Here is a 21,489-nt window from a genome sequence, read left to right on the forward strand (position 1 = left end):
TTAAAGGTCTCCCCTTGTGGGTGTAACACATCTGTTCCTTGTTGAAATTGCTGTTTGTACTAATGAGTTTTTGTTGAATTGTGTTTTTTCTTCCCATTTATGAGAGAACCGACGAAAAGAAGTGTCATGGAGATTGAACCAGTGAAGAGCCACAGTTATACGGCTGCAACTGGCAGAAGAATTGAAGTAGAAGCTTTGGCGGCTGGGGAAGTTAAAATTGAGCCAAAAAAGCTGAAAGAATGCAGCAAGCTACTAGATAAGGAAGGCCACAACCTTAAACTGACGCCCCCGCTCAAGTTAACAAATGGAGTGAAGAAACGAACTGTGGTTTACAAAACACTAAAAGTATCAACAAGGAAAATTGGAATTGCATCCATAGAAGATATTGAGAAATGTTTAAAAGAGGTTAAAAAGGTGACTAAATTCATAAGAGGAAGAAGATATGGCACAGTGGAGGTGTGATTCGCAAGTGAAGACAAAGCAATAAAGCACTCTACTGATGCCATAAAGACAGAAGAGTGGGTGCTCCTACTGACATACTGTGGCAAGCAAGTTGTCAGAGTAAGGGTGGGAAAAGTACCACCAGAGTTGAATGAAACATGGCTGCAGGGAGGATGTGAAGATCCTGAGAGTAACAAGAACGAAAAGAGTCAACTGGTGGGATATGGAATCGAGATATCAGTACAGACAACTGTAAGTGACATGAATAAGATTCCAGAAGAAATTATATTACCCGAAGATATGAGATTAAGAGTGGTGGTGGAGGGCTGGCCGCCCATATGCTTCTTATGTGGCGAGAAAAGCCCCATGAAGACGAGGTGCCCCAGAGAGAAGAGAAAGAGCAACAAATGGAACAGTCTGAGCAGGAAAGAATGAACGATGTGGTACAGGAGGATGAGAAGGAGACAACAGGAATAGAGGAGGAATTTGAAGTGGTTAAAAAAGAAAGAGGAAGGGCTCTCCACCGGAGAAGCAGAAAAAGGAAAAAAGAGGCAGATAAGGAGATTGAGGAAGAAGTCGTAAAGAATGTTGAAAAAGAGATCAAGAAAGGGGTAGAAAAGGAGGTTGAGAAGGAGGTTATGGAGGAGGAAGAGACAGAAACAAGCATACTTAAAGAGTTTTTAACCAATGAAGTAGAACAGCAATGAGAAGAAACAGCGACACTAACTGAAATGGAAAAAGTGGCACCAAGAGTGGAACATTGCAAACAAGCAAGAAGGCAAAGAAAACAGTTGGAATTTTGTGACATATGCTAAAAGCATAAATACAGAAAAAAATGATAATGAAACTGAAATCCATTATAAGGGTTAAGTTGCTCAAGGACATATATGGTGAAACTGTGAAAGCAATTTTAATCGACAAGGAAAAATATAGCAAGTTGAAGGAAAAAATGTAATGTTGAACGACCAGGATTCGTGGTGGAGTTCGATGAACTATCACCAGTAGTAAAACTAAGCGAAATAGAGCCATACATAAGGTATTAAAAAAAGAGAGTAAATTGTCTTTAAAAAAAATGAAAAAAATGAAAAAAAAAAGAGTAAACAAAATGGTGCTAATAGAAAAAAACACAGAAAAAGAAAAAGATTATAAACTGAAAGTAAGAACATTCACATGGTACTGCATGTGAGTGGGCACATGCAGCCATTTCATCACCATCGATTTCATTGTACATTTTTTCCATTTTTCATTCGTTTTATGTTTTTTGTTCCCACTGTGTTGTTCTGTCTGTCCTTGTGTTGTCTCCTCTGTGTCATGGCTTATGTGCCAAATAAAAAGAATTATAGTTGGGTTGGCAAGTAATTTTTTTTTTTGGTTGTGGCAGTGTGTTTGTTATAATTGTGGTGATATTGTTATAATTGTTAAAGGTCTCCCCTCAAGGGTGTACTACGTTTTGTTCCTTGTTGAAATTTCTGTTTCTACTAACGAGTCTTTGTTGAATTGTGTTTTTTCTTCCCATTTATGGGAGAGCTGGAGAGAGGAAGTGAAGTGGAAACTGGACCAGCAAATAGCTACAGTTATGCGGCTGCAACTGGCAGAGGAACAGAAGTAGAAGCCTTGGAAGTTTGAGAAGTTAAAATTGAGCCAAGAAAGCTGAAAGAATGCGGGAAACTGCTGGAAAAGGAAGGCCACAACCTTAAGTTGATGCCCCCAGTTGACTTAACAAATGGAGTTTAAAAAAAGACAGTGATATACAAAACACTGAAGGTATCGACAAGGAAAATCGAAATAGCTATGATAGAAGACATTGAGAAGTGTTTAAAAGAGGTCAAAAAGGTCACCATGTTTATAACAAGAGGAAGAAGATATGGCACAGTGGAGGTGCAATTCACAAGCGAAGAAGAAGCGATAAAGTACTCCACAGATGCAATAAAGACAGAAGAGTGGGTGCTCCTACCGACATACTGTGGCAAGTGAGTTGTCTAAGTGAGGGTAGGAAGAGTGCCACCAGAGTTGACTGAAACATGGTTGGTTGCCACAGTAATGTACAGTATGGAGGAGTCTGCGAAAATACTGAGAGTAACAAGAACGAAAAGAGTGAACTAATGGGGATACGGAATCGAGATGACAGTACAAGCAAGTGTGAGTGATGTGAATAAAATTCCAGAAGAAATTATCCTACCTGAAGATATGAGATTGAGAGTGGTAGCGGGGGGTAGGCTTCCCATATGCTACCTGTGTGGCAAAAAAGGCCACATGAAGGTGAGGTGCCCCTGGAAAGAGAAAGAGGGAGCAGGAGAGGGTGCATGATGTGGTCCAGGAAGATGAGAAGGAGACAACATGAAGAGAGGAGGAATTTGAAGTGGTTAAAAAAACGAAAAATTTAATCTTACATACAAGCTTATCCCTTGCAACCCTCTCTAGCTGAGCATCCCTAATCTTGTGGGCTCATAAAGTGTTGGTGCCACGTAAAAAAGCACCTGTACTAGTGTTGCATAAAATCACTCAGTACACTCTGTAAAGTGGTTGGCATTAGGAAGAGCATCCAGCCAGCCATAGAGACTATGCCAAAACAGACATGTAGCCTGAACAGCCCTTCAGCTCCTGTCAAACTGTCCAACCCATGCCAGCATGGAAAACAGATGTTAAACGATGAGGATAATGATGTTGACGTGCATCATCATAGCATGTCAGCAAATAGTTTTTTCACTATTTATATAGAATCATAGCCTGGCAATTTGACTTGTCCCTCGTTAGATTCAGATACATGATGTTGATAAGCCACAGAAATGGCGAAATATGGGTATCCATCACTCCTGAATTCGATCCAAAGTTGTCTTGCCTGTCTATAACTTTTAGATGCTTTAACACACAGCATTATGAGGGAGTTGTCCCCAAGTGCTATACCGCAGTGAATCTGACAAACAAATAAAACACACACATTGAATATGTATGATTGAATATATATATATATATTTTATTATATGTATTTATTTTCTCCTAGTTAATAATTAACTCGGACAAAATAAATTGGTTAATAGATACCAGGGTAGCAAAGATCACAAAATGACTGTGGTGTAACTTCTGTTTATGAGGTAGAAACTCCTTGTTATTTTGGGTACTTGAGTAAATATATAAATTTAGTAAATGGAGTAAAACGCATATGTTAAATGAATTCCTTTAACATATGCGTTTTACTCCATTTACTAAATTTATATCTATATATATATATATATATATATATATATATATATATATATATATATATATACACATACACAGTAGGCTCTTTCAGTTTCTGTCTACCAAATCCACTTATGAGGCTTTGGTCAGCACAGGGCTGTAGTAGAAAACACTTGCTCATGGTGCCATGCAGTGGGACTGAACCTGGAACCATATGGTTGGGAAGCAAATTTTCTACACAGCTACACCTAAAACTTTTCCTTGATTGCTCAAAATAGGCTTGAGTTTCAATTTTATTGATGAAGTTTAATAGGACTGGAATATATCCATAGTTGTCATCTTTCCTCGCCTGCAAGTAAAGATGAGATTTTCTCTTATGCATAAATTAATTTTTGTGAAATTTATTCTTAATTGCTAAAAATGTTCTGATTACTGCCTGATATTTTTCTTTTTCCAACTTAGGAGTTAATTTCAATTACTTAGGAATATTTTGCATATGCTATTCAGACATCACTCTTTAACTTATTCATCTCAAGTTATAACTGGTCCAATTGAGTTATATCCCTTCGTTAATTTAATAAAGGTGGAGTTCAAGGCAAACCAATGTTCAACTCCAGAAGAAATTTTTTACCAAATTAATTCCAAACTTTACTTTCTTTTTAATTTACATATATAATTCCTGTCATAAACATCTGTGTGGCTATTTAGCAAAGATTGAGTCGAGGTCAAACGAACTACTAGTTACAAAGTATATTCACAAACGAAAAGAGCAAATCATGAGGAGAAAAACAGAAAGAGAAAATAAAAATTATTTATCCTTAGAAATAAAATGCTAACAATAGTGGAAGCTGGGCAAAGATCGCTTGCTCTATTACCACCAACAACACACCATGAGAAATGTTTTGTATTTGATAGAGTATAAGAACCACAGAAAACATCCCACTCATTAGTTTGACAAGACATCAAGAAAAAGGAGGAATGCATAGGAGAGAGGGAAGGTCGGATAAAGAATAAAAAAATAATAAACAGACGAGAAGGAAAAAAAAGAAAGTAAAGTAAATCACCAGTGGATATGAACTGACCAACAAAGACAAAGTGAAATGGTGTCAGTGATCAGGTCATACATGTACAAATGAATGACTTTTACAACTAATATATAATTACAAAATAGCGGTAAAATAAAAATGACCATAACAGTAACAGTGTATTTTTATTAACTATAACGACACTATTACAATGTAATAATTAGGGAAAATCTCTTTAAAGAATGGTATTTTAGCTTATTACATAATGTATATTCGATTGTTTACTATAGATTTTATGAATTTTTTTTAGATAGATGCTGATAAAAATTAAATTTTCATAAAATATTTTGAACTACAAAAACTTTTATATTTAAATAAAATGCGTATAAAGTAAATAGAAAGAAATTAGGAAATCGGGAATGATAGTAACGAAAAAAAAAAAAAAAAAACTTGTATTAGTGTTACTCATGACAGGAAATGCAGAGAATAGCTCGGGCTGTAGATCATCACGTCTGCACATACATCACGTGATTAAGTTTTAATAATGTTATTACTATTTTCTTTAAGATATTATTTGTTTTTGATTTATTTAACCTTTCTTTAATTAAAAAAAAAATCTTGAGCCTGATTGCTGTTAATTTTCAAGTATTTTAAAAAGTGTTATTTAAATTAGTTCAATATTGTGTGGGGTACGTCTTCAACATGGCCACTGGGATGCCATGTCAGATTCTATAAGCTTATGTGTCAGTGAGAGGGTGTCCCAATGTCGACCCTATTTGGGTCCTAAAACAGGACAGTTGCTCGACGAGACCTTCAGAACTTAAGATAGTCTGAAGAAGGCTTCAAAGTAATTTGAGGCTTTCGCTATTTGTGTTCATGGAATATGAATCTCGATTCGCTGTCGCTTGCTTTGGCTGAAATAAGTAATTCAGTGGCTACTTTAACAAAGAAAAATTATAAGACTATTGTGCCGCAAATTAATCATGTAAGTATTTGATTTCAGTTTCTGTTGTTTGAATAATAATCTTTCAAAAATTATAGCTTACAATTTTTTCGTACCTTAGACTATTTATTTTCCTTTTATAATGTTTATTTTACCCAGTAGTCGTGCAATCCTTTCAAGGCAAACATACCTTGTTTTAATATTCTCACATTACCTCATTCGAATCTTTACTTTATTTCTTCTTCCTTTTATTTTTTCCTGTATTTATATATCTACGTCAATTTTGGACGTCGAAGTAGTTAGTTTTACTATAATGTCCAAAATATTTTTATATTACACTCTTGTTCCAGTAACATGGCGAACGAATTCTTTTAATATGTAAGTGAATTAATAATGTGAGCACGCGTATGTTATCGAATGTGTGCATATATACATATATATTATATATATACATACGCATAGAACTTGGGTTATTAAAAAATAAATATATATCTTAATTTCCCTTGCGTTGTGTATCATTTATATAATACCTCTGAACTAAGTTTCATATGTTGAAGATATACGATTCTACAATATATCAAACAATTTCCAGATTTGGTGTGTACTAATTAACTTATCTAACCTTGATTGGAAGAAGTGAAATAAAAAATTTTTAAATTGTCATTTTTATTCTCCGAAAAATCTGCATTGGAATTTTCTGCTGCTCTGTACCATAACACATTTTTGCCTGCTTTTTTTTTTTTTTTATCTTTTTTTAATGAAGTTATATTTATTTCTATTTGTTTTCCTTTCCAATTATTTTCTTCCGAATTATATTAACTCTAAATAAAATGTATTTTTCTATTAAAAGTGAATCCATTAAAAAAAATAATAACTGCCCCTTGTATTTAGTTTCGAAATTTTAAGAATCAGGCTAAAGACTTAAAAAACAAACAAAAAATTGTACTCTTCGACGATCATGAGTTCTTGAATCACCTGGTCAAAATAGGAATACCCACCCACACCTCATTTGCGTTACTCATGGGTAGGATATTAACTTAGCAGTGCAGCAATACTTTATACACACGCACATACGCACAAACAACTCGATTGACCTGTATAAACAGTTAAGCTCTTGCTCCTTATTTCACATATATTGAATTGATTGTGTTTGTACTAGAAGCTCCATTAAAAAACAACAACAAAAAGAAACATGGAAACACTTCGTTCAATTGAATAATTTGTTTTAAAATGAAGAATATAAAAAAAGTTAAAATTTTAATGTCGCCTTTGGTTGTCGATCAAATTAGAAATATTTTTCATGTGCTATACATGTGTATCTATATATCTATATATATCTGTGTTTTTCACAAAATAAAAATATTCATTAGGTTTTTCACGAAATAAACCCTCATTATGTAAATAAATTTTACACCCGAGTTAAAATCTTCGTTCCTTAACTGTGAAATTAGTCTGTCATTTCTAGGATCCAATAAAAAAAGTCTTTTTAATTTGGAATTTCAACCTGGTGTTACAGGAAACTATCCATGAGGACAATATATATAGTTACTATTGTATCTTAATTGATGCTTAAGGTAGGGGTGGAGCACAGAGAGTAAGATATACTGCATTTTTGACTCTGAGGAAAAAAATTTTTTTTTCTAATGTCGACTACCTTACAAAAACTAGATAAGTAAATGACCTTCCCTAAATGCCTTAAAAATACTAATCTGAACATAATCTGAACACTATTTCAGAAAATTATCTCCATTCTCTTTGAGCATATAGAAAACAAATTAAGGTGGGGCAAAATGAGTAAGACAAGGTCAATTTACCTCTTCGGTTCAGAATTACATTTGAGAAAAGACCTATTACACATCAAGATCCATCCTTAGATCAGAAATGCAACAAAAATTTAAAATATGTAAGTTAAATTGAGGATCTTGGGAAAATAGCACATGATATGAAAGTAATGAAACTCGACTAAATCTAAAAACTCAGCACAAAATATTCTGTACAGCTTCTTGATCTGTTGTAGTGGTTCTCTTCATAATATATTTATGCAGTTAAAGAGATGAAATTATTGAAGTTAGTCATTACTCATTTTGCCCCAGTTCAGACTTTTTTTTTTTTTGAAAATTATCAAATTAGACATTTGTGTAGGAAAATATTGACTTGGAATCCAACAGAAAGAAGGATGTTGGTTGTTAACACAAAAAATTATCTATATATTTTATTAGCAACCATAATTACAATTGTGCCAAATTCAAGGAGAGGTTCCTTAAAAAAGGCACCTGTCACCTGACTTATTTCAAACTCTCAAGTTTTCAGGCTAATTTTTACTTCCAAAAATGATGCAATAGTTGCAATGTAATGATTTCAAACCAGTCAGGAGAAAATGAAAAATCAGAAATTACTCATTTTACCCCAGTTACCAATCTTGTGTTCCCCCACCACCACCATCTATAGAAGAAGAAACGTTTAGAGTGGGACAGCTGATGAATAGAGAAGAAATTATTTTCTGTGTAAATAGAAGATCAGTTTCTGTTAAATGCTATGAAATCCTGATCAACCCACTTCAGTTTACTTCTAGTTCTTACTTCTATCAAACTAGATTTTAATCTTTATTCATTTGCTGATACTGCATTTTGGAATGTGTGTGTGGGTGGATGAGAGGATTATGTTGCTTCCAAATTATCTGGTGATAAAATGTAGTCAGTGGAATAAGAAGTACATTTTTGTGTTATATAACTGAGGTAGCTCCTCCTGTGCCCCTGTGATGTGTTTATTAGAAAAGGGTCTCGCAAATTACTACATTTTATAAAATTGAAGTTTCAAATTTGTTCACAATTGCGAAGAAAGAATTATATAAATTATATATAGGTAGCTTCAAGATCTATTTGTCTGCTTTCATTAATCCCTTTTTATACCAATCTACACAAGACTCTGGTTCTATGATACAAACTTCATGCGAATTTACTTTCCAAATGAGTTATTCCAAATGAGTTATTTCCAAATGAGCTTAATAGAGTTATTTTACTAAAGTCTTCATTTCTAAAATTACTTTAAGCAAAGGCAGAAATATGGTAACAGAAGGGTTAATAAAGAAGAGTGATGCAAAAAAAAAAAAAAAAAAAAATTGCTAGTGTTTTTGGAAAGTGAAAAATGTTATTTCATAGTTTGAAAACTTAGTGAAAGGAGTTTAACAAGGAGTTTAGATTGTCACAACTAATTTGTTCCTCATTATATTCGTTTATATATTTTTATTTTCCATATCTTTAAGGCTCCCTTTTGTCAGAAACCTATTTTTCTTTACAGCTAACCAGTGTACACTGTGCTGATGCAGATCGGTACCTTTTCCGCTGCCTCTTTTCTCACGTTGATTTCAGTGGCGATGGTAAGAGTGGCGGAAAAGATTTCCATCAAGTAAGTTGGATTTTGAGTATTAGATATTTTTTAAAGAATTCCTATTTCTAAATTCTTTAATTTTGTCTAGTGATAAGTATATTTTAAAATATAAGCATTGAAAATCAGGTTTTGTGAGTCCATCACAGATCAGCATTTCTAAGTATTCTGTTCGATCTGTACATTGGATGTTGCAGAAATAACTTTTAGTATAGTAGAGAATGAATGACTTAAAAATTTTGTGATATCGTTTCTCATACTGCTACATATTTGGTTTTGTATGTCTAAAGACATTCAGCATTCAGAGAAAAGGAATGAGGCAATTTCATATTTTCCTGTTACTTGAAACAAGCCCAAAACCAAATAACAGCCTGGGGATAAAATGCTCCTTGTTGATGGTAAAATGGTTGCACTTTGAGACGCTTCCTTTTCAGTAGCAATAACAGCAGCCTTGGAGTCCTTTTACATGACAGCAGTCCAGTCAGTAGCTGTTGAAGCAACTTCCTATGCAGAGCACTTTATACAAAAGAATTTGACAAGCTCTGAAAGCTACATGAAACAGCATCTTTTTGATAATGAAATGTCAGCTTTTTAAAAGTATAACGAAAAAGATAATGTTTTTATAATTACGTTTTATTTTTCAATTTGCTTGAGAACATTGTGTGAGCTACATTAACATATGAAGAATAAAGTTTTGCAATGTATGTGTCAGTGAAAGAACCTATACTTGTTTCGTAGAGAGGAACAAGCTGAATGATCTGCTGGATGTGCAGTATAAACTTGAGCCGAATTTAGCCCAAATCATTTGAAAAAAAGTTCTTAGAGATAAACCCTGCGAGTGAGGTGATTGGTGTGGACAAGCCTAGAATAAGTGGATGCAGCTGAGTGGCAGTTTTGGGTGTTGATGGTTGAGGTAAGCCAAAAACTTGAACAAATTGGATTTCATCTAAGAACAAATACTTCATAAAGGGTTTGAAAAGGCTTGTTTTTAACCTATGTCAAGATGGAAAAGCAAAATCTAAAACTGTGTACCATATATTTTGTTTCTATAATTTAACTGTATATTTTCTATTAGTGTTAATATTTGGAAGCTGTATCAAAATGGCATTGTTTGATTCTGTAGAACATTAATTGGTGCGGGTGTGGCTGTGTGGTTAAGAAGTTTGCTTTCCAACCACATAGTTTTAGGTTCAGTCCCACTGTATGGCACCTTCGTTCTGCTTGACCAAAGCCTTGTAAATGTATTTGAGAGATGGAAACTGAAAGACACCCATTGCATATGTATGTCTATGTTTGCATCTCCATGTTTTAATGTTGTGTGATAGTTATGAGTGTCACTGTTATTCAAGCAGTGTTACGCATTTCCAACATATCCTGTGAAAACATGCCTGGCCAGGGGGAAATATTTCCTTGCTTGTTAACAGGTGAGGGTTGATAATTGGCATCTACTCATAGAAAATACGTCTCAGTCAAATCTGTCTGACGCATGCAAGCATGGAAAAGTGGCTGTTGCATGACTGATGATTGGATCAAATTTTGCTGGTTTAAAGTTTAATGTGCAGAATGCTCCTTATATGGAGCTTTAGCTGATACTGTGCTTTGAAGTGGTGGTGGAGCTTTCTCAATGTTTACAATATAGGATTATATTACATTTCAAGGACATTTTTAGATGGCCATGTTATCTTAAGTGGTCTGTACATTGTTCTTCTGTCTTTAGTACTGCATTGCTTTTCCCTTGTATATATTTTACTATAATTAGATTACACAGTACTTTACCTTAGCTGTTGTCCAATTTTTCATGAACATTGTTACTCCCGCTTTTAAATGTTAAATCAGGTGTTGAGTATTAGCTTGTCTTTTCAAAGGAAAGAGAAGTTAATAGGTAACTTTTGTATATTTTGATGTTTGAAATAATTAAATATTTAAAGTGCATAGGGACACTGTTGAGCAATGGGTGAGCTGTGAGCAGCAAGTATGGTAATAGTTTCTATTTGTTTGAAGCTGTTTTGCTTGTTTTATGCCACTAGTTATCATCTTCATCATAAGCAGTTTGATGGTCAATGATAACTGTCCATATGAGATGTCCTCAATCATATCAGAAGTGACTTGATCTCCACTGGTTTCTATATTTAGTTGTGGGTATCAATGTCCCATCTCATGTTTAGCCACTTTCTTCACCGGGCAGCTGTGAGTAGAGTATTTATCTTGACATCTGAGTGCTTTCCACTTTTTGAACATATTAAAGGATCAGAGGTTTTGATATCTCTTCCATGCTATGGTGCTTAACTTTTTCTGAAATTGGCAGTGTTTCTGGCTTTGTCTTTCCAAGTGATGTTCAGGTTCTCTATTGAGAGTCTTGTCATTAATGTATACAATTTTCTCTACATCCATTTACTTCCCATCCATACCTTTGAACTGTAATAGAGTGGCTAATATTATTACTTGGTTTACTTCCCACTTCATTTAGACTGACTAGTGCTTGATATTCACAGCTGCTTACTCAATCTTTGGAATGTTGAGCTGACCTTCAATCAATCTCATTGTGTACCATCATTATTGATAAAGTAGCTTGCTGCTACCAGTTCCTGTCTTTTGATTGTGATGAGCTTAGGTTGTAACCCTTGGCATGAGTCAGGACTTGGCTGGTAATTATCTTCAGTCTTATGGCTGTTAATTTTCAATGTGAATTTTGTGGCTGTATTGTTCAAAAGCATCCAACTTTTGCATGTTCTCTGCATTATGAGAAATGTGCACAGTCGTCAGCAAACAACTATTCTTTCATTAACATGTTGTCTTTGTTTTAGTTTTGATGTGCAACACCTTGAAAGCTTAACATCAGGGCTTGACTGTCTATGTTTTTGTTTGTGTTACAGAACATCCTATTGAGCATCACTAATAAAGTGAAAGTAACATTGGTGATAGCATGAGGACCTGCTTAATTCCCACTGTAACGTAAGACAATGTAGAATTGGAGTCCATTTGTGTTACCTGAGCCTCATGCCAGGATATAGAAACTCTATCATATGAGTGAACTTTAAGCATCCAAACCTAACTGCATGCAGTAGGTCTCAGCAGTTTACTTTGTTGAATGTCTTTGATAGTATCAGTGACACCATACAATGCTTTAATCTTTCCCCTTATTTATCCCACATATATTGGAGACTGAACACTATCCTTGTATGTTTCATTTGAATCTACATTGTCCGGTAGAACCTCGGCTGTAATATTCTCATTCAGTTGTGTTGGACAATATTCTTGCAAGGGTTCCCTCCACTACAGCAAATAAAAAAAAAATCCTTTGATATGTCCCACAGTCATTCTTATTTTTCACACTCCTGGGAGCCTGGAGTTACTTCTGGCAAGCTTGGTTGCATTGAGTCAACAGTGAAGCATGACTAGATCCTTGCATTAGACTTGTCTTTCTTGTTAGTTTATTAAGCACAGCTTTAGCTGTGCCGTGAAGCAAGGACCATCTTGTATTTATACTGCTTGGTTTTTGATGTTAACCATGAATCTAGAGCCTTGTGCATAGCTCTTTCCAGAATAGCTTACACGTCCTTTCCACCAACTGATCCTGTTCCATTTAGAAACTATTATGAAGGTTATGCTCCATTGAAGGTTATGCTCCATTGAAGCATTTGGTGATATATGTTGCATACCCTTTCATCACTTGTGTACATTACCTCTGTCCTGCATAATTATGATATCTAGATGTCAATACTTTGCTCAGAGGTGCATAAAGAACACTTTCCAATCTTACTTCCAATTAATGATGTTGGTAATGACTGTTGAGAGCATAAAGCAAGAAAATCTCCATTTCAGAAGTATTTCCCTGCCACACTTTTTGCTGATGTTACCAGATTACTTGTTTCTGCTTGTCCAGTGTGGTGTAGAAATCCTGCATTTATATTGTTTGCCTCATTGGGACACACTTCTTATAGTCATTTGTAAAGTACTTTAGAAATTCTCTTTTGCATCGTCAGGCTTGTTGAAGGTGGTATAACCTCTCTCTATGATGGAAACTTTCACATCGTTATTCAGTTTTAATTTGGGTTACATCTCTGCTTTGCTGGTGTCTCACTAAACGGGGGGAAAAAAGGTGTACCCCATCTCCATGTTACTATTATCTTGCAGCTGTTTGGTCTTGTGGAAAGTAGCTATATTGATGTATCTTTCGATCTTCACTTCCATGTATGTGGAATACCTCTTTGACAAGGTTTTCCCATACCATTGAGCTAGATAAACACTCAGTTTCTTGTATCCAAGTAAACTTTTTGCTTAGAATGAGAGACAGCTTGCAGAATCCTTTGTAACCAGCCCCGTATACTTTTCACTTATTGGCATTGTTTCATGGGATTGTTTGTGCAAGATTTGAGTGTTAAAGGCTTTTGCAGTTGCAAGTAGTAACACCCTGAGGGAAAAAAAACAAGAATTTAACAATGTTTTCTCCATTCAGTATATAGCATCTGGTTACTTGATGAAAACTCTTATAATAAATATTGATTACTTAATTGCTATATGTTTTAAATTGTTTCACAAATATCATTAATATAATTTTTTTTTTTTTCAGACCCAGTATTTGATACAAGAGTTCACAACTCTCTTCAGTAAACCTAATTTTGTCTCAACTCTTTGTTACGTTATTGACAATCCATTACAACATCAAAAGGTTTGTGTTGCAAATTTGATCTTTTAATAAATTAAATCTGGTTTAAAACAGTTCTGCTAAAAAAACTTCTGATGTCATGGAAATTAATTTTGTTTGATAGTCTTTGATTATCTGTAAATATTGAAGTTTACAGTTAATGAGTCCCTCTCCCAAAACTTTCTATTCACGAGTAAAATCTTATATAAATTATATGGAAGATGAAAATCTATAAATACTTTAGTTTTATGAAATAAAGTATCAATTATTTCATCTTGAATTTATTTAAATATTTTAATATTTTTTTTTTAATGTCAACTTCTTTATTTTTTTTTTTTCTTCCATGGGTAGTCTTTGAAAGCAAGTCCTCAGTTATTCCCACAACTGAGTAAAGTTTTAAAGTTGACCAGAGTGCAAGAGGTGGTATTTGGCTTGGCTTTGTTGAATTCGTCCAATCCTGATACTCAGAATTACGCGGCCAACTTTGTTAAACAGAAATTACCTGATTTATTGCGATCTTACGTAGATGCAGGTTTGTATATTGAAGGCTTTTCCTATTTCTTTTTGTAGTAAATATTCATACAGTTGAAGGACAGCTTAGGATAAGTAAAAAGATATAGATTAAGTTTGAACTATACATTCATATTCCTAGATTGCAAAAAAATTTGAGTTACTTCTGAACTAAAATTCCTGTTTCTTTGGTTTGGAGAGACTTGTACATATGAGACTGTACTTATTGCTGCTCATGACCTAAATACAGTTACAGGCTAGCATCTAAACAACTGGAGAATATTCAGTTGTAATCCACTTTGTAGCTCAAAGACTTTTTTTTCCTACTTTCAATTCAATACAAAGTGGGTGTTGGTCGTGATTTTATTTCTTTTCATTGATCAGTAGACCTGTTAAAACCTCTTGTACTTAGCTTTTTAAAAGTATATTTAGTAAATAAGGAATATCAATTTCTTCACAACTGTTTTTCATTTTTTTTTTCCCTTATAGCATATACTTTCTTTTAATGTTCATGCATTTAAAAGTATTTCTATCAATTTTAGCAGTGATAGTTCTTTGGTTCTTCATGCTAGTGCATGTGAGGAGCATATTTGTAAAACTTTAAAAAATGTTGGTAAATTTTATAAAAGGTGTAATTTTGAAGGAAAATTTTTAATTAGATTTTAGGGTTGCATGTGTTAGATTTAGGGAAAATTTGTTCGTTCCTCGTCTTTTTAGTTGCATTTGGGACTTACAGTAATAGAATATGAAAACATTGTGTGTGAATACATTGTGTGAATTCCTAGTGATATTAAAAACTAATAATTTTTTTCTCTGCTAGTTAGTTCAATTCTACCTATTTATTTACAACTAAAATTGGCAATTCAATTTATTAACAGATACTAATGTGAGGCAAGAAGGTGGATTACAAGACATTGCTATTGAGGGACTACACCTTCTTTTAACTCATCTTGTTCGTGGGAAAGATCAACTTGGAATTGGAGCTGATCAGAAAGAGGCATTTCTAAATACTTTACGCAAAGGTAAGTTTTATCATTTTTATGGAAGTCATTTATTTAAAATGTTTACGGCATATTTTTGAGTTAGAATGTAATTTGTGTGTTAGTTTGCACCTAGAAGTAGTTTCTTAACAGTTGCAATTGAAACCTTTCAGAATTTGAATAAGAGTGAAATGTAGTTGGAAAAACTGACGGTAGTTGAAAGCAACTTAATGAACTTGCGGAGTTATTTTGTCCATGTAATTAAGTTGTGTAACCTTTCATTACTGTATTTCTTTTGAAATGCACTAATTTTGTTTCAATTAATTTTGAAAATAATGAAGAACTTCGTAAAACAATTTTGTCGTTATTTGGTTGCTGTTTGGCACATAAATTAGCATGGAATTTTGATGGAAAGTTTTAATTTAGATCACTTTAAAGTAGCAAGTTTATATTATAGAACCAGTCTCAGGTGTGTTAGTATCAAGAGGGTTAATCCCTTAGATTGAAAGATGGATGTGAAACCTGAATGTTATCCTGATCATAATGCATTGGTGAATTAACAACTAATGATTACGCAGGAGATTTAGATATTATGAGAAGAATTATCATGAGATAATTAATGCAGTATGTGTAAAGTAGCAACAAACTCTATTTGCAGAAAATGGACCTTGGAAGACAATTAGCACTAATTACTTACTTAATCCTTTTGATACTAATCCACTTGAGACTGCTCCTGCTATTAGGAAACAAACTTGTTTTAAAGTGTTAATTTGAAACCTTTCATTTGTTGGGTTTCAAATATCGGACAGTGTATTTCAACAGACATGGTAACAAAAGGATTAAAGGTTTGCCATACTGTATCAGTTTTTCTCTTTTGGAACATATGCAATAAAGTTGTCTTTGCCTTTCATTTTTTTTTTTTTACTGTTAGGCTTGGCTTATAATACTGGACTATGGTTTTTCTTGTAATTGAACAATATATTTCATTTGATGTACATGTTTTTGCTTATGACTTCAGATATATAAAAGAGTATTAGTCATGGATTTTAATATTAGCTTATTTAATTTTTTATTAGTTGTGATATAGTATCTAATATTTTTTTTTTTTTTTGTCTTTAGATTTTCCTAGGGCGTGTGTTCCTGTTGTTTTAAGTCCATTACTGTATCCAGAAACAGAAGATATTAGTTTAGATACATTTTCAGATACTCTCACCATGCCTGTATCAATGGTAAGTTGTTCACAATTGTTATGTTGTAATTTGAAACAACTGGCATATTATAATTGTTCATTAAAATGGAGGAAATTGTAAAGAGCCAGAGCATATATTAATGTTGAGTTTCTTACTCTTGAATTATGAGTTTGGATCTCACTAGGGTTTTTGACCTTCAGTCTTCAGCGACTGGTAAAATAATCACCAATAACATGCTTGTGCCAATGCAATCAGTTTGACCTCTCGACTCTTAGTTCTGTGCCGAAGTAAAATAAATGGATTGCCTATTGTCAATTTCTTTTCCTCTCAAATATAATAATGTAATTGAAATTGCAATTAGCACATTATTATGAAGAAATCTGCTTACAAGACAGACTTGTGTTTATTCAACCCACCTCCTAATTTACAAAAAACAAATTTTTTTTCTTACCTTTTTACATTCAATAAAATGCATTATTGTGCTAATCAGAAATTGATTAGTTTCAATCTGACATTAATGTTGATCAATGACAACAAAACTGTTGAAAGCACTCCCAATATAATACTAGTAATACCAAGCTTTATATCTGTTCAACAATTCTAACAGTTTGAATCAAATGAAAATGAATTTTCATCTAATTAAGAGAATAACTGAATATATCAACATGGTATAATAAATTTTCTGATGTATCTATTGATTACTTTTCGTTATATAACTAATGAAGTTAAATTTACTTTCATCAGAATGAAGCCTCCTTAGCAGACATGGTCCTAGAAGCTGGCTGTGCTTGTACAAGCAGGTGAGAAGATTGTGGAAATATTTTGCTTTCATTATTTATCTTAATGTTTTCAGTCTTTAGTAATATGTCATGTATTTGGAATATATAAAGAATGGCTATAGTTTTTATATTAATGTGATTGAATCAACCTGAAGAGAAGTGATTTTGAAAATGAAATGGAAAAGTATTGTGAGAAACAATTTTATTTATAGAAATCTTATCTCATCTTTTTTTGGTTCTAGAGGTCAGCAAATATTTACCCCTGTGGGTGTGTGGGTCTATCCAAGTAGTTCATAAACACCTGAAATGATTTTGAGCATTAAGAGTGCTGATTTATTAGTGAACTGAATTTAGAAGAGCTTGGTAATTTGAAACTAAAACTTATTTCTAGCTAAATAATGTGTCAGTTTTGTAAAGTACCACTCTGCAGAGTAGTTTGTTTCAGGAAGGGCATCCAGCTTTAAGAACCATGCCAAAACAGACAACAAAGCATGGTGCAGTCTTCTGCCTAACCAGCTCCTGTCAAACTATCCAACCCATGCCAGCATAGAAAGCAGATATTAAATGATGATTTTCATTAAATGTCTTCAAATATTTCTTATGAAAAAAGCTGTAATGATACAAAAGAATTATTTTTAAATCAAGAAATTTTGTATTAATTATACTTTTTGATTTTAGAAGTTTTCCGGATGGAGTTGGTAAGTTATTAATGATTTCATGAAGGGTTCGATGACCTAAGTTAGCCAACACCTGGTCTAAACACAGTCATCATCCTCTTTTAATGTCCGTTTTCCTTGTGGCATGGGTCTGACCAGAGCTGGCAAACCAGAGAGCTGTACCAAGTTCCAGTCTGATTTGGCTTGGGTTCTACAGCTGGATGCCCTTTCTAATACCAACCACTTCAGTGTGTGCTGGGTGCTTTTAATGCGGCACCAGTATGAGTGCTTTTTACCTTGCGCTGGCACAGGACTCTTGTAGGCTAATCCTCTTCACCAGGGGGAGAAGCCTTAACACTTCTACTGTGGAGGATGGGTCTTCTTTAGCACGGCCAGATGCCAGGCATCCCAGTCCTTTGTCATTTTGCTTGAAAGATTCAGTGTCCTGAAGAATGTTAATAATTACCTAAGATATCTTGTTTCTATTTGTCTTTTTTAACTGCCAGGTTTTGTTTTATATACATGGTTCAATTAATTTGTAATTTTTTGGTTTTTATTTTTTTTAAGTGTGGAAGAATGTCGAAATACACTTTTACAGTTTGGTCCAAAAGAGTTAACGCCATCATCTGTAGCTAAAGTAATGGGGATGATGGCCAAAAATCCATGTGGTCAAATTGACCAGGTAAGTTTCATTTGAAGAATAAATTCTGTTCCAAAATATTTGTCTAGGTAGATAGATAATTGACTTTTACCATAATTGTACACATTTTTTCTTCATAGTCATTTATTTGAATATACAAACGAGCTTCATATGATGCAAGGATTTTAGACAGTTTATATTTAGTCAGTTCTGATCAACCAGCCCTATGACTTAGACATTCTTAAGCATTATATATATATATATATATATATATAATCTGGGAATAGGTTGTCTAATGTAAATTAAATTTTAAAGATAGTTGATAGTTTGAGAGATTTGGCTGCTATTCCCTGGCAGTTGAGTAACCACAAAGAGGGATTTCAATGGCTTGGTTCATCTTCAGTGTTTATCACCACAGAAGTTGACCAAAATATCCTATGTAATCAGACCAGTTAAAACCAGTAGTTGGTAACAACCTTCCCCTACCCATTCTCTGAAAATACATGTCTGTTCTAGAACACTTTGTATATTCCTTACTACAGTGTTTGTTTGTATGACATGCACTGTGGCAGTAATTAAGACATATTACCAATTTTGATGCCACTTCTCTTTTGATTACTTTTGGAATGGCCACATCCATTATAAGCAAGATGGACTCTGTTGGCACATAATCCTTTTTGGAGGAATTTAATGTGGAATTGGCTTTCACTCAGTTTTGCCCTTGCCATTGTCCAATTGTATGTTCAGGAAATAAGACACTTGAAATACTAAATCATAAGAACTTCTTTATCCTCAATGGTTGGGTGCTCAGTGCTCTGCTTTGAATGTATCAAGTTTCTTGTGAGATGCTTACTCTAGCCCTGTTTTAAAATGCTTAATCTAGGAAGAGACAAATATTAGTAATGTTATGTCATTTCAACTTTTGCTTGTTTTCAGAATTCAAATTGGAACAGTGATAAAGAAAAAGACACACCTGGAGTGACAACTTGGAATGTGGATATATTTGTTCAAATTGTTCAGGAGTTGGTAAGATAGTTTGGATGGCTTTTTCTCTTGGATTTTGTTATTTGAAAGTGACTATTGGTGCAGACGTGGATGTGTGGTTAAGAAATTTGCTTCTTCACCTCATGGTTTTGGGTTCACTTTTGCTGCATGGCATCTTAAGCAATTGTCTCTTAAAACCCCTAACCAACCAAAATTTTGTGAGTGGCTTTGGTAGATGGAGAGTGAAAGAAGCCTGTTGTGTGTGTGTGTGTGCATTTGTGAATATATAATGTGTATGGGTGTCTCTTTGTCTTGATATTGTGTGATAGTTGTAAATGAATCTCTCGTACAAGTAGTGTTGTTCATTTTCAATATTCTGGAAAAACATGTCTGGCCTTGGGGAAATACTACCTTATTTGGAAACTTGAAGTTTTGTGTTAATGGCATCCAATCATAGAAAACCTGCTTTAGTGGACATCAAAATGATGATTATTTTTGACTTTACTCTTTTACTCTTTTACTTGTTTCAGTCTTTTGACTGTGGCCATGCTGGAGCACCGCCTTTTAGTCGAGCAAATCGACCCCAGGACTTATTCTTTAGAAGCCTAGTACTTATTCTATCAGTCTCTTTTGCCGAACCGCTAAGTTACGGGGACATAAATACACCAGCATCGGTTGTCAAGCGATGTTGGGACAAACACACACATACAAACATACACACACACATACATATATATATACATATATATACGACGGGCTTCTTTCAGTTTCCGTCTACCAAATCCACTCACAAGGCTTTGGTCGGCCCGAGGCTATAGTAGAAAACACTTGCCCAAGATGCCGCGCAGTGGGACTGAACCCGGGACCATGTGGTTGGTAAGCTAGCTACTTACCACACAGCCACTCGTTAAAATTTATTAAATATTTTTAGACATATTAATGAAATACACTTAATTTCAGTTTATTTTGAAAATAATCAATGATGACTTTAATTATATAACTTCATTTTCATTGAAAAAATTGTATAAGGAAAATTATTTAGCTATGAACACTTTAAAACACAAGTTTTGTGTCATAGAACTTAAACATTTTCAAAGGGATTGGTAACAAGAGTTAATTACTTTGATAAAAGTTTTAAAATTTTCGCTTATTTTGAAATTTGTTTTGTTTTTCTTTTTGTAATCAAGGCTCCAAAATTACAATGGACCGAAGTTGTTGCAGAACTGGATTATGCAAATTTTTCTATACAAAATAAAAAAGGCATGAAACTACTTATTCAAGGCCTCATAAAAGCCTTAACAAATGAAACCTTTCCAGTGAAGCATATTTACAAATCCTGGAAAAATTCCGAAGGACAGGTAATTTAAAAGCAATTTAAAAAAAAAATATTTTTAAGTGATCCATGTGTTTAATTCTAGTTGATTTTGCATGTATATTATTTTAATTTAAGTGGGGGTTTTTTATGTTGAAAATAATTTTAAATTGTCTCTGAAAGGAAAAATTTTGTGTGGAAAATGCATACAAAAAGAAACAAGAAATTTTAGGTTTTGTTGAAAAACTATAGTTAGTTTTGTTCATAAAAGCCTATTGGAAATGTCAATCACTTGGAATGTCAGATTTATATGCTTGGTTGGTGTAGAATAAGTAAAAACTATTTCTTTAAATCTTCTACGTCAGTTGTCATTTTGTAGTAGCCTGGAAACATTGATGTTGACACAATTGTATGTGTTGTATTGATAAATCAACTTGTACAAACTGTATGTTATTATAGCTTATAACTTTTAGGACTTTGTACCTGGACATCCTCTATAATGTATTGAGCATTGTTTAGCGTGGTTTGTTGTTCATAGTTTAGTTGATTTTTAGTCAGATTATGTAAATACCTGAATGGTTTTATATCAATGTTATATCAGTATTGTTAATTTTTCCAAACAAGCAGTTGTTGATGTACTGTGTTTTTGATGGCAACTGGGTGCAGAACAAATGTCTTGAATATGTTTGCTTTCTCACTGAACATAGACATATTGTTTTAATGTCTACTTTTCCATACTTGCATGGGTCAGTTGAGAGCATGTTGGAGCAGAGTTTTCTACAACTGGATGCCTTTCATGTCATCAATCGCCACCTGTTTC

General features: G+C 33.7%; 1 protein-coding gene across 5 annotated transcripts in view; it reads left to right on the top strand.

Moving 5' to 3' along the window:
- The first annotated feature begins 5,322 nt into the window (after positions 1–5,322).
- LOC106872123 (CCR4-NOT transcription complex subunit 1-like) overlaps positions 5,323–21,489 on the top strand; it is a 64,757-nt gene continuing 48,590 nt past the window's right edge. For 2 of the 5 annotated variants that reach the window (XM_089351192.1, XM_089351193.1), the window contains exons 1-10: positions 5,323–5,631; positions 8,887–8,994; positions 13,544–13,642; positions 13,970–14,150; positions 15,007–15,150; positions 16,228–16,337; positions 17,043–17,098; positions 18,301–18,415; positions 19,310–19,399; positions 20,545–20,715. In XM_089351192.1, the coding sequence (XP_089207318.1) occupies positions 5,530–5,631; positions 8,887–8,994; positions 13,544–13,642; positions 13,970–14,150; positions 15,007–15,150; positions 16,228–16,337; positions 17,043–17,098; positions 18,301–18,415; positions 19,310–19,399; positions 20,545–20,715 (1,176 nt within the window). In that variant the 5' untranslated portion in view covers positions 5,323–5,529. Of the gene's footprint in view, positions 5,632–8,886; positions 8,995–9,711; positions 9,887–13,543; positions 13,643–13,969; positions 14,151–15,006; positions 15,151–16,227; positions 16,338–17,042; positions 17,099–18,300; positions 18,416–19,309; positions 19,400–20,544; positions 20,716–21,489 lie in introns of those variants that run through there. The other 3 variants (XM_089351195.1, XM_089351196.1, XM_089351194.1) reach the window with 2 other exon arrangements.

Source organism: Octopus bimaculoides, chromosome 4, assembly GCF_046866305.1.
Source record: "Octopus bimaculoides isolate indiv1 chromosome 4, ASM4686630v1, whole genome shotgun sequence".
Lineage (NCBI taxonomy): Eukaryota > Metazoa > Mollusca > Cephalopoda > Octopoda > Octopodidae > Octopus > Octopus bimaculoides.